The following is a 13,610-nucleotide window of genomic DNA, read 5'->3' as shown; positions in this document are numbered from 1 at the left end:
TAACCTAGAAGATCTAATCTCCTTTGGTTTGCTTCTTGTTTCGCCTTTTTAGTTCGTCTAGATCTCCGTCTTTGAACCTCCATTGATTTCTCCCACTCGCCTTTGAATTTCTTCCTTGAGTTTCATCAATGGACTCATAAACCCTAAACTCTAATTACAAGACTCAAACGATTCGCAGATCGTGTAAACTTGAAATTAAAATTATTACAAAACATGCACCCATCCGTGCTCAAAACAAGAATAAGAAATAAATTCTATGGCCATACTAGTTTCCGCATTCACATCACATGCAATCATATAATATATTTCAAGGCTATCAATTATATATGCATGTATATCCGGGAGATACTTTTGTCGACATCCGTATGTCATGTACGCACCTTAAGTCTACATCAAAAGATTAGACTAATGGTGTGTCTTGGTTTGATTTTAAAATTTGATTTTAAAGAGAAATTCCGTTTGGGCCTTGAATGGCCCTGATTAATTTCGGAAATATTTGGATTGGAATTTTGGGAGAAAATTTGGATAAAACTCCCACTCGAATAGTGCTCCCTTTTCGTGGTCCGAAAAGCCTTGAAAAGACCCGGGACAAGTCCTAGACAAGTCCCGGCCCAAGCCCACAAAAGGGCTTGGACAAGGTCCGGATATGGCACGGCCCATAGGGCCGGCATGTCCGAGCCGAGGCCAATAGGCCTGATCTCGTCCTGGCCGGAGCCAGGACGCTAGTCTAAGTACCAGACGCGTCCTAGACGCATCTGGTGCTGGACCGGACCAGCACTAGGTGTCTCGGACTTAGTCCGAGACACCCAGGACCCCAGACGCATCTCCAAGACGCGTCTAGTAGTAGCTACTGGACGCGTCTGGAAGACGCGTCCTGGTTAAGCTACTGGTCGCGTCTGGAAGACGCGACCTGGAGCAGCTGGACGCGTCCTCAGACGCGTCCATCAGTAATCTGGGACGCGTCTACCAGACGCGTCCTCCAGGCTACTGGTCCGGCCAGGAAGCTTCCTGGCCGGACCTATTGAGTTTCTAAAAAACTCAATAGTCTCCCCTTTTTTTTTTTGTGTTGCAATTTTAAATTGCTTTTTCCAAAATTTGAAACACTTCTAAATATTTCAAATTCTTTTTAGAACAATTCTAAGTTTCCAAATTTTGTTTTTCACAAGTTTCCAAAAACTTAAAAACAACTCTTTTAATCAAACCAATTTGGATCAAAATTTTAGGTTTTGAAATTCTTTTCAAGAACAAATTTTGAAATCTTTTGACAAATACTTGAATCTTATTCAAAATTAATCAAAAATTTTGTGTTTTAAACACTTTTAAACACAATAATCTATCTAGAAAAGCATGGAATTGGTCCAAAACTTAGATAAGATAGGCTAATTGCAAGAGGCTCTGACGCCACTGTTGGGTTTTACACCCTTCTACTAGTGTTTATAGCGGAATTAAGACATCTAATTTCTACACTAGTATTCCCAGGATCACATGCATAAACCTATGATAATCATTAATTAAAACTAGAAAGATAAATACCTTGTTCGCTAGTTTTCCCTCGAACCTTTCCAATTGCTTATGAGAAGACCAAGAGCTTCAAGTGTAGCTCCTCTACTTGGGACACGAGCAATCAATTTGATCTCCCACCTTGTTGTATAGCTAGCACACCAATGGTGGTTGGAAAAGAAGAACACCTTCTTCTTTGACTAGATTGATAGTTAATGGGAATTAGCTCACTTTCTCCTCTCTACTTGATGTGGTAGAGTAAGAAAGCTTAGAGAGAAATTCCACACCTTATTCTCTGCCCTAAGAGTGTTTATATAGAACCCTAATAAGAATCCACCTCCTTTTAGGTTTCCTAAAACACCCTTTAGAATAAGATTTAGGGAAATAGTCGAAAATAGCAACTATTGGTATTTTCTCAATTCCCTAAGGAGGAGGTGTCCAAACACCACGAAAATAGGCAGATATAATGTTTATTATATCAGCAACTAACCCTCCAAAATTCAGCCCAATCCGAGTCCTAGAAGTACCCGAACCGGTCTAGGCCCAAAAACCCTGTTTTTGGCCTTTTTGTACTATCTTTGCCTAATTCCTTTTTAGGCCTATGAGATATGTTTATGGGACACTCCCATGATTATATCTCACTCCCACTAGTCATATCCTAGATCAATTTGTCACTCTTATGTGTAACCCGTTGTAGGATCCGATCGAAGTTAGCCGCGAATTACTTCGTAATTCGACGATCGTAGTTGGTCTCTAGCTACAACTCTACGATCCCTAAATCAATCGGACTTGATGATCTTCCACATCAATTGTCCTATCCGACAAATTGTTCGCATTGTCACCTTGGTCGAAGGACATCTCCTTCAACTCCTTCACGTCCATACAAGAATGTTGCGGCGATGGTCATGACTAAGAAATCGACGGAACCTCTCAGGGCCTTAAAATTCATCGAGGAGGAGATAACAGGTAAGAAAGTCTATGTGAAACTTTGGAGCCCTCACTGCAACTCGGTGATTATCACACCGCTTCTTATGGAAGTCAAAATGTATGGTATCCCATTTCATCTATGGAATGAACGTACTTTTGCAAGTTTGGTCGCCGACTTGGGTGAAATAGTAGAGATCAACTACGAGACATCCACACTCCAGAATCTTAGATATGCATGTGTGTCAGTCGACGTTAAGCCAAATGGATCAATCACAAAATGCAAAACTCTGATGACGGGTGGCGAATCATACCAAATTTGGATTACAACAGAGGTAATAGCAGAAAAGAGATAGAGCGAGCAAGTGTTATCGTCGCCGGAAAATCTTTCGTCACCGGCACCCATGCAGAAGCCAGGCGATGGCGTCACTGCAGCAGGAAGTCAAGGCAGCCCTACGGAAGTTACGCCCATCATAGGGAACAATCATGAAACAGGAGTTGGTGAGGACATCCCAATACGTGACCCAGAAAGGGTAAGGCTAAAGCAGATCCTGCCAACCCCATTCGTACGGAGGAAGTGACATGGAGATTGAACACCATGCCGGCAATGTCAGGTAGCGAGATTAGACCAGAAATGGTGAAGGCCATGACGGAAATGATGAACGCTACTCACAAATGGGCCAGGAAGACTACCCATAAGAGGGTTAAAAAGAACAGGTTCGTTCCTCATAAAGTCTGGGCCATGAATGTGCCTGTAGCTAAAAGAACTGTTTCTCGAGGCCCAAAACATCAAGGAACTAAAAAGCCCGCTTCTCCAAGTGGGGATAAGATGGAGGCCAAAGAGCATAACCAAGAGAATCCAGAACCCTATTTCTCAGCAGAGATAAACAAGGAGGAAGAAAGGTTGTCGCATCTCTTCGACACAGGTAGATCTCTGGGCTTCTCGGAACCGGATGAGTACGAGCGAGTACTAGATCTTATGGAAATGGAAGGGATAGAGTTAAAGAGACAACCGACTCAAGTAGAAGACCAGGAAGATAACATGGAGGACGAAGGTATGGTAACTAGTCCGTTAGCAGTCTACCACCCGGAACAGGAAGGGTTTCAGAGCAGTCAACAGGAAGGAAGCAGAATAACATCACAGAAAGGAATGGAACTGGCCATTGTAATCAGGGATGATAACCCTGAGGAGGAATAAATCAGGAAAAAAGGTCAGATAAGTTTGAAAGGGAACTGAAGAAGCTGAATTAGGGCCTGAAAGAATCAAGCAGTACCATCAAGAAAGCGAGTTCGGTACCGAACTTGGGGAGCCACAAGCCCCCATGTCGGTAAACATACTATCTTGGAATATTAGGGGGCTGAGTAGCCCAGCTAAGAAGAAGGCAGTCAGGCAGGTAATACAAGATAACAAGGTTTCCCTTTTGTGTCTCCAGAAAACCAAATGTCCTGTAATGTCGGAGTATATAGTTAGGAGAGTCTGGGGTAATGTTTTGTTTAGCTGGGAAGACATCCCCTCTGAAGGAGCATCAGGGGTATTTTGTGTGTATGGGACTCAAATGTAATGGAAGCATTGGAAGTTTTTAAATCTCCTTACTGTCTTTCTATTGTTTTTAAGAACAAAAAAGATGATTTTGTTTGGGTGTACACTGGTGTGTATGGTCCTTGTCTTAGATCTAAACAAAAAGAACTATGGAAGGAGTTGGATGATGTCGCTTTGCGATGGAAGCTTCCATGGTGTGTGGGTGGGGATTTTAATGTGATCCAGTATGAAAGCTTTTGGAGAATGGATGGATAATAATAACATGTTGGATTTGCCGAAGCAAGGTATGGAATTCTCATGGACAAACAATCAAGACAACCCGATCCTTAATCTTCTAGACAGATTCGTGGTGAACACATCTTGGGAGGCGAAATATGATAGAATAGAACAAATTATCCTTCCTCGACCCATATCAGATCATGCTCCGGTGCTGTTGAGAACAAATTTTGAGTGCACGAATCCCCCTCCATTCAGATTAGAGGAGCGATAGATGGATGAGGAGGATTTCATTCCTAAGATTACACTTTGGTGGGAGGAAGCACCAACAGGAGATTCCCAGGGCCATACCTTATGGAATAAGCACCAGTACATTAAGACGAAGCTCAAACCGTGGTCTCGTGACAAATTTAGTAAGTTCTCCAAGGAATACAAGGCGGCAAAGGAAGAAATCAATAGGTTAGATCAGATAGAGGAGACAGGGACCTTGTCTCCTGTGGATATTCGAGTTAGAAAAGAAGTTAGAACCAAGATGGAGAGGCTTCTGGCGTCGGAAGAGGTGTATTTGCGCCAAAAATCAAGGTCCACATGGCTTAAAGAGGGAGACAAGAATTCAACTTATTTTCACAAAATCTTAAGATGTCGTAAGAGACAGAACAGGATTAGCATCATCAAGCAGGGAGAGGTTAATCTGACGGAGGAAGGAGACATAAGAAAGGAAGCGGTCAACCATTTCAGCCATTTATATTGTGAACAGAGGTTGTGGCGACCTGGGATTGATAATATGATCCTACCTATGATCTCCAACGAGGAGGGATTGCAAATAGAAGAAGAGTGGTCAGAGGAAGAAGTAAAGGCAGCAATAGACGAATTAGCAAAGGATAAAGCTCCGGGCCCCGACGGTTTGCCAATTTCCTTCTTTGTCAAGTATTGGGATATCATTAAAGAATCCATCATGGGTGTGGCTAGAGAGTTTTCTTCGACGGCATCACTTCACTGGAGGTTAAACCAAACATTTATAGTTCTCATTCCAAAAAAGCAGAGCAGTTCTACTTTCGCAGATTTTAGACCGATAAGTCTGGTGGGTGGGGTGTATAAGATCCTTTCTAAACTTTTAGCGTCGAGGTTGGCCAAGGTGATAGGAAAGGTAATTTCACCATACCAAGGAGCGTTTGTGGGGGGGGGGGGGGGGAGAGACAGATTCTAGATGGTATTATGATAGCTAACAAACTCATAGATTCCAGGAGAAGAGATAGGAAAAGAGGATTGATTATCAAGGTAGACTTAGAAAAAGCCTACGACCGGGTAAATTGGGATTTTCTCTACCAAATTATGGAGCGAATGGGTTTCGGGTATAAATGGAGGTCTTAAGTGCACGCCTGTGTGTCCTCTGCAACATTCTCAGTCCTGGTCAATGGAAATCCTTCGGAGGTCTTCCAAAGTTCGAGGGGTATTCGTCAAGGAGACCCCCTCTCCCCCCTATTTTTTCTAATGGTGGGAGATGTCCTCAGTCAATGCCTACAGAAGGCAGAAGCAATGGAGTGGATAAAAGGGTTTCAAGTAAAGGATTCGGGGACAAGCATCAACCACCTGCAATTTGCAGACAATACCCTTTTCTTTCTAGATGAGAATATAGATCAGACTCAGAAATTAAGGGATATTCTGGTATGGTATGAAATGGCTTCAGGCCTAAAAGTGAACATGAATAAATCGTTTGTTTACGAGGCTACAAGGACTGAAGACGAAGTAAGAAATTGGGAAGCCATTAGGGGCTTTGGATGTCCCCTAGAAACTCTCCCGTCCTCTTATCTAGGACTCCCTCTGGGGAGCAAGTACAAGGCAAAAGCTCTGTGGGATCCGGTTCTAGAAAGGGTGAGTAAAAAATTGGCGGCCTGGAAGGGGCAGGTACTATCTAGGGGGGGTAAGGTAACCCTAATAAAATCAGTACTTCAAGCCCTTCCAAATTATTACCTATCACTTTTCTCCATTCCAGTGGGGATCTTAAAAGAGATAGATAGGAAGATGGCCAATTTCTTGTGGAACGGAAAATCGGATAAAAAAGGATAAAAAGGCAGAGGAGGCTTAGGGATAAAAAAGCTAAAAAGGATGAACGAAGCTCTTCTTATCAAATGGCTATGGAGGTTTATGTCGGAAGACAAATCCCTATGGTAGAAAATTATAACTGAAAAGTACGAGAAAAATCCGCGAACATGGGATAAGAGCGTGAATAGATCACCCTATGGGTGTGGTATTTGGAAAGGGATTCAGCGCCTCTATACCAAGTTTGAGAACTTAACCAGATGGGAAGTGGGAGATGGAAGATCGATTCAGTTATGGACGGAGGTGTGGACGGGACAAGAAACCCTCAAGAACAGGTTTCCTCTCATCTATAATCTTGTGTTTGACAGAGATGTATCGTTGTTTTCTGCTTACAATAGGGAAGCAAAGATATGGGATATCACTTTGTGTAGAAACCTGAATGATTGGGAGACTAACCAATTCATGAACCTATTGGAAGTGTTGGAGAATGCTCAGCTGGGGGAAGGTAAAGATAAGAGAGTTTGGAAGAGTGAAGAGAACAAGAAACTATCGGTCAAGGAATGCTACATTAGACTTGAACAGGAGGGTCAATTATTATCCAAAACCATTAATACAGCTATCAATCGAAAACTGTTACCTCCGACAGTTTCCTTCCCCATGTGGGCGGTATTTATGAAGCAGATCCCTACAATTGAGTCCTTAAAGAAGAAAGGTTTTCATATGACGAACCGATGTATGATATGCAAAAATGAAGAGGAAACTATAGATCATCTGTTTCTGCATTGTGAGAAGGCTTCCCAATTATGGGACTACTTCACAAAGACCCTCAAACTCAGTGGTGTAGGCCAATCAACATAATAAGTATGTTGGAACAATGGGAAGCCTTAAGAAAACAAGGGTCTAAGAAGGAAATTTGGGATCTGGTTCCGGCAGCAATAGTCTGGAGTATATGGAAGGTTCGTAACGGAAAAATCTTCAAGGACGCAAATCTATTCTCGGATCTAGATGTAGAAGACCTGAAAGGAGTAATCCATAGTTGGATTGGACCTAATCCAAAAAATTCAAATTTTCGTCTTTTACGGATGTAGTTATGAGCTGGGAGGCCTGGGTTTTGTGAGTTGTAGTCTCAATAAAACTCGGGCTTACCATTGTACAGCTTTTTTCTTCTTTATTAATTCAAATCTTATTTCAAAAAAAAATCTCTTCTTCCATGCTTCTGATTTTAGAGTACAGTTGAATCAAGGTGACGACATGTATTCTAGAGTTGAGGTTTATAAGATGTTAAAATCAAAATCGATTTTACATCACAATCTTAATATGGTTTCCAACAGATTTTGGTTTGCTCCCATTTTTTCAATCGATTTTGGATTTTGGAGTAACATAAAGTTTTGTACGACTCTCTCTATGTTTTTTTTGTAGATTACTTGATAAGGATACATTTTAAGTATTTTTTTTGTTAAAAGATACATTTGAAGTATTAGTTAAGTGTTATACATAACCCATCCACAGTGCGCCAAACTGGTCGCAATATTAGTTTTTTGTTGGGGGTGGACGTTTGTAATTTCATGGTCTCAATTGGTAGCGAAAAGTTCTTAGCTTTTTTACTTATGTAATTGTCCCGTTAAAACTTCATTGAACATCAAGTAGCGGAAACAACAATTGACAATAGTCTCTAACTCTCCCTTTACTTGTATCCGATATTTCTAACACTTCAATAACAGCTTCAGAACTCTTATACTGTGCCTTATTGCGTAGGAGTTGGATTCAACTTTTCCTGCAACATTTAAACTTAGTTCTTAGCTGTGAGTAACTCTTAACATTAATGATACATTTTCCTAATATTGTTTCAGCAATGTGTTCGGTGAAATTATTTCCAACTTTAAATGTAAAACATGATGCACTAGCTTATGTGATTAGGATGAATTTGGTATCTTAAAGCTCTCTCTGTATAGTTTTATGTTTCAGACCAAACAATAAAAGCTCTTGAAGAGTATTTTATAGGGGAAACTAAACAATACTCACAAAGGTTGGTATTAATGTGGTATTTTATCCCTACTATCCAAGAACCCAACTGTCATTGTTAGATCTTTATCGCTATGTGGAAGTTTAGTGAAAGTGATTTTTAACTTTGGGCTGAACTAATTTTGCGTTCAAATCAGAAGTTATACTTGTATAGCTGAAAAAAGATTAAAAAATCACTATAAGAAGTGGCGTTATGTGGAATCTTTTTCATTTTCAGTTTGAGAACAAAACTCAACTTCATTTTTGTTTGTTCTGATTTAGGTATGGTTGTATGAATAAATCGAGAAGATACTTCATGATCGTGATGGAGTTGTGGCAATTAATTCTTAGCATCTTTATACGGTACTAATTCTGTCTTTGTTATTTGTTCCCTATTCTACCTAATCTTTGTACTTGACAAGATTTGGTTATATGATCGATGTTTTGATCAATACATAAATGATTTGCAAGGATGGAGTTGTTTTGACGTTTGCTATCGAAGTTTTGGACAAAATCTCCATTTGGGTACTTGTTAGTTGGTTTTTATCTATGAATAGAGGAAGTAATTTCAATTTTTTCTAAATGATGGTAAAATTATGATCAATTTTTCAGAATGAGGAAGAGAACATGAATGCGGAGGAGATAAGACCCTTGCTATGAGCATGTGGTTACTTCTGGAGATATCATATTTACCGGTGTTTATTCAATTATGTTAGTTTTGAACAATGAGAAATTACTTGTGCTAAAACTAGAAACCAGTTAGTCGGGTACCTGCATTTGGTTGGGAGTCAGTATTATCATGGTCAACTGGATTTACGAAAGAACATTCCGATGGAGATGCTGTCAGACGACAGGTCACCGGAGAAATGGTGGCACAGTTATCGTCCATCTACTAGAAGATGAAATCGATAGTGTCGGAATTGGAAAAGGAGAACAAGAAAAGTAAAGAGTTTGTAACTGGATGGGGAAAGAAAATAAAAGAAATAAATATGTTGTTGAAGCAAGTAACAGAACTCGTGGTCGTGGCTAGAGGATTTTATTTAAAGGATTAAGAGATGGCTGAAATCTATAAATTGCATACGAAGAATCCTGAAGTTCATAGAGTTGATAAGTTGGGGAAAGATTATCGGATAATGCAATAGAAAGTTCATGCTATTTTGTGGTTGCCTGGTTGAAGGGGCTCGAAGAAGAAGATAAGAAATTGCATAGGGAGTGTCGCCTAAAGTGTTTCAATCCTAATTTTATAGATTGTCACATAATATACAGATAGATTTTGATTTCTGATTTCCAGTCTCGTTCTATCAATTGTACGCCAATGTTGTCACTCCATTCTTTGGAAATAATCTAGACATCAAACTATTTGGACAATAGCAAAGAAGTTACATTAAAAAACGAAATTTATGTGTCGAAGTGTGATGTCATGTAATGACTACTTATAAATTGTTAATATCATTGGATCAAACTACACTTGTATTTCTTGACATTGTATAGGATTCATCAACATTAACTTGATGGTATTTGCATTTTCTTCTCGCTCAACGGATTGTGTCGTGCCGGAGGCACGGGTTATATCTAGTATGTATTCAAAATAAAATCAGAAATAATATAAATTAGAACAATAAATGAAGTGCTGGTGCATAAATTTACTTGACAATAAACCATTTATGATGTAGGAAAGGTTGCCTCTTTGAACTTTTAATGCATATTTTCTTTCTTGTTAATCAAATATTTAGCATTACCTAAAGATTGAAGGATATATTATTCTTCTGATATTAAAAGAAAAAATTGGAAATCAAATCTAATTGTATTTGCTACTCATCTGATCATGTATTTTCATATGTAGTATCAGCTAAGATTCAATGCAATAACAAAACAATGACTCATTCACAGTAGGATATTAATATACTCAATGGATAAAAACAAGTAACGATACAACAGAGAAAAAAAAGACACCTACAAAGCTAATTTCATATGTTTCTTTAATGACTTGTTAGTTTTTATGTTATCTTAATCATTCTAGACTAACATTTCAATCTTTCCTTTCTATGAGTAAGTATCATTGCTAAAACATCTAATGTTGAGTTAAGATTCTAACTATTATGTTTATTTGACAAGAAAATTCATATAAGAACGACAGACAATTACCTAATATTAATTGTGATATGTCGTTAAAGGACTTGTGGAACTTCTAGATGAAAAGTTAGGCGAAGAATTTGAACCTTCCATACTTAAATAGGGTTAACCTATTGTTTATATAGGCTCGATTAGCCGATTGCGATGAGCAACAGATGTGGTTGTCAAACAGTGACCTAGATGGAATCATGTGTCAATGGCCGTCAAAAGGATAAATTTCCTTGTTTGTGCGTTTTCCGTATTTGATAAAGAATTTTTGGGTTTATAGTCCAAAAAACGGGCCCTAATAAGACATTTAGTCCTCTCTAATCCTATAAAGGGTTTCAAAACCAAAAAAATAATATAAATGGATATCTAGTCCGTTTGGTGTCATCTAGAAAAAAAATACAAATCCCTATAATACCAAATAAATCATAATTCCTAATCTAACCTTCCTCATATATTATAACTGATTTATCTTCAAAATCCATAAAGATCTTCTTCCATTTTTATCTCCCACATTCTCTCTCCAATCACGTTTTTAAACAAAGAAATATATATTATAACTGATTTATCTTCAAAATCCATAAAGATCTTCTTCCATTTTTATCTCCCACATTCCCTCTCCAATCACGTTTCTAAACAAAGAAACGTGATTCATTATTTTCAGTAACCGAAATCTCTTTATTCTCTCTCTAAATCCGATTCACATAACAAAACCTCCATTAAACTCAGAAATCTTGTTGCATCTTCATTAGATTGTTTTTCAAACATTCGTCTTCTAATCCAATACACAAGCTCAGAACTTCATTTCCATTTATGTCTCTTCATATCAAGTTAATCAGGTAAAACATAAATCAATATAAGTTTTTGTGATTCTATTTCAGTTTATAGTAGTTGATTCTCTCTCTCTACATCTTAATCTACTGAAAATCTTCCATTAAAACAAAGAAATTGTTTCATATTCATTAGAGTTTTTCAAAATCAGTTTCTTAATTGTTAATCAGGTAAACAAAATTCTTCTTTAATGATTCTGTTTCAAATCGAGTATGTTATTATTGTATTTCTCTCTCTAAAAGTTTCTTTAATGATTTCGATATTGATGAGATAATCCTTCATTACTAATTCCTAAAAATTGAGTATACTTATTGTTGCAATCAATCATCATATCAGATATCTTTAGATATGTAATTTAAACCTAATGATATTCGTACTTTTTCTTCAGATCTGATTTTCAATCCGTACGGATTTATGAAACGTGGTTTTTTCGTAGGGTTCCTCATAACAGAATTAACAGTACATGTACTTTATCATAAATTACCATAATTTATAGTAAATTATGCAAACATCTCCCGTACAATGTTTTTCAAAATGAGAACATGATATATGTATTTTCTGACAAATTATATATACTTTATCACGAATATTATATGGAACATTAATTATGCTTTAATCTCAAAAACAGTACTCATTTCATTATTAGAACAACTTCGCTTATATATGTAAATCCCGTGTACTTTGAAATAAATTACATATAATTTACGTAAATGTTCATGTAATTTATTGTAAATAATATACTTTTTTATATAATTTATATGTATTAATCTCTCTCCATTTGTTATCACAGATAGAGTTCCAGGCAGAATCATCAAATCAAAATAAGCAAATCAAACTTGAAATGCTCTTGTTCTTGTTACTTGACTTTTTGATTGGCTCCTCGAAATATTTCATAACAAATGCACACTTGAATGGATCTTGATCATGATTCCTTGGAAAAGCCTCATATTCGGCCCCCTCCATTAGCATTCCAAGCAATAGGGCAACATGGATGGACACCATTATTGAACCAGAGAAGATTCTGTACGTTTTTTTTGTAACAGAATGTAAACGATGTGTTATGTAAAAGAAATTATGTGTAATGTAAAAGAAATTATGTGTAATTTACTGAACAAGACCCAAATACATTTGATAAATTACGTTGTATACTTGACAAATGATGGTTTATTCGTCATAAATAATACATAATTTGTGTATTTATTTCATAATTTGTATTCGATGAGTATTTATGTATGAGTAAAAACGAAAACAAATGCTGCTTTAATGTTCCCAGAAAAATATACTATTTCCAAAACTAAAAGTTAAGTGAGAGAAAGTGACATATATGTTTTGTATATTAGCCCCCAAATCACGCTAAATTGATCCTAGATTATATACTATTTCCAAATCTGAAAGGTAAGTGAGAGAAAATTGTTTTGAATCGAAGAAAAATTTACATAGTAAGATAGAGAAAATTGATTTGGTTTCCAAATCTGTAAAGAAGAGAGAGAAAATTGATTTGGAAATATCCGTGGTGATGGCGTTTTGGTTTTGGTTAGGATTTTGGTTTCTGATTGATTCGGATAATAGGAAAGAGAAAATTTGATTTCCAAATCTGTTTAGAGGAGAGAGAAATTATGATTTGTTACTATCCATTTGTTTCTAATAAATCTTCATATTTTTGGCTAATAAATCTTCATATTAAATCTGTAAGAAGAGAGAGAAAATTGATTTGCAAAAGTTTGGATTTTGTTTCTAAACAGATTATAGAAGAGAGAGAAAATTTCGTGAGAATCTATCCGTTTTTTCCTAAATTTATCCTAAAATCAAGGTACATTAAACCGTTTGAAATTTTTGTCCGGCCCCACATATTAAAATCCCCCGAAAAACGACTGGGACATGGAAGGAATTATGTAATATATATTAAGGGTTTTTAGTCCCAAGAGCAAAAGGACTAAAAATCTATTTTTTTGGAAGATTGGACCCTAAATCCTTTTTGAACATTATTTTGGGCTATATACCCACGGACCCTTTGATAAATCCTTTCGAGGAATTTATGGATTGTATATACTGGGTTAAAAAAATGTTACTTGTTTCCAAACTATTCCAAAATTTACTTGGTTAAAAAAATGACGTCCCTCCCTAAAACCGTACTAGATAAAAAAGATATGGAAGCCCTAAAACCAAATTGATTAAAACAACACTCATCTCCATTAACAAAAGAAGAGATTCATACCTCTTTTTAGTTTAATTGGTTTCCTTACATTTTCCTGGTTTAAACTCCATTTGTTTCAAGGGATTCAACTCTGGTAACAATAATTTTGTTATGAAAATTGGAGTTTGTTATGACCAAAATCAAGTAATTCAAGAAAAGCAATAGAAAATAAAGAACGATCACACAGAACACAAGAGATTTATGTGGTTCGATTAGTGTGACCTACTCCACGACGACAACGACACG

The 13,610-nt window shown here is 37.2% G+C and overlaps 1 protein-coding gene across 1 annotated transcript; it reads left to right on the top strand.

The window, feature by feature from the left end:
* The first annotated feature begins 4,454 nt into the window (after positions 1–4,454).
* LOC147537542 (uncharacterized) lies at positions 4,455–7,078 on the top strand. Its single transcript, XM_086642799.1, has 3 exons — positions 4,455–5,327; positions 5,705–6,052; positions 6,353–7,078. Exons 1-3 carry the CDS (start codon positions 4,455–4,457, stop codon positions 7,076–7,078), a joined length of 1,947 nt encoding a protein of 648 aa, XP_086498925.1.
* Positions 7,079–13,610: the final 6,532 nt, after the last annotated feature.

The sequence above is a fragment of the Eschscholzia californica genome, unplaced genomic scaffold (assembly GCF_041429995.1).
Source record: "Eschscholzia californica isolate CP2 unplaced genomic scaffold, dmEscCali1.0.p SCAF_5, whole genome shotgun sequence".
NCBI lineage: Eukaryota > Viridiplantae > Streptophyta > Magnoliopsida > Ranunculales > Papaveraceae > Eschscholzia > Eschscholzia californica.
This window is presented reverse-complemented; position numbering and strand designations above follow the sequence as displayed.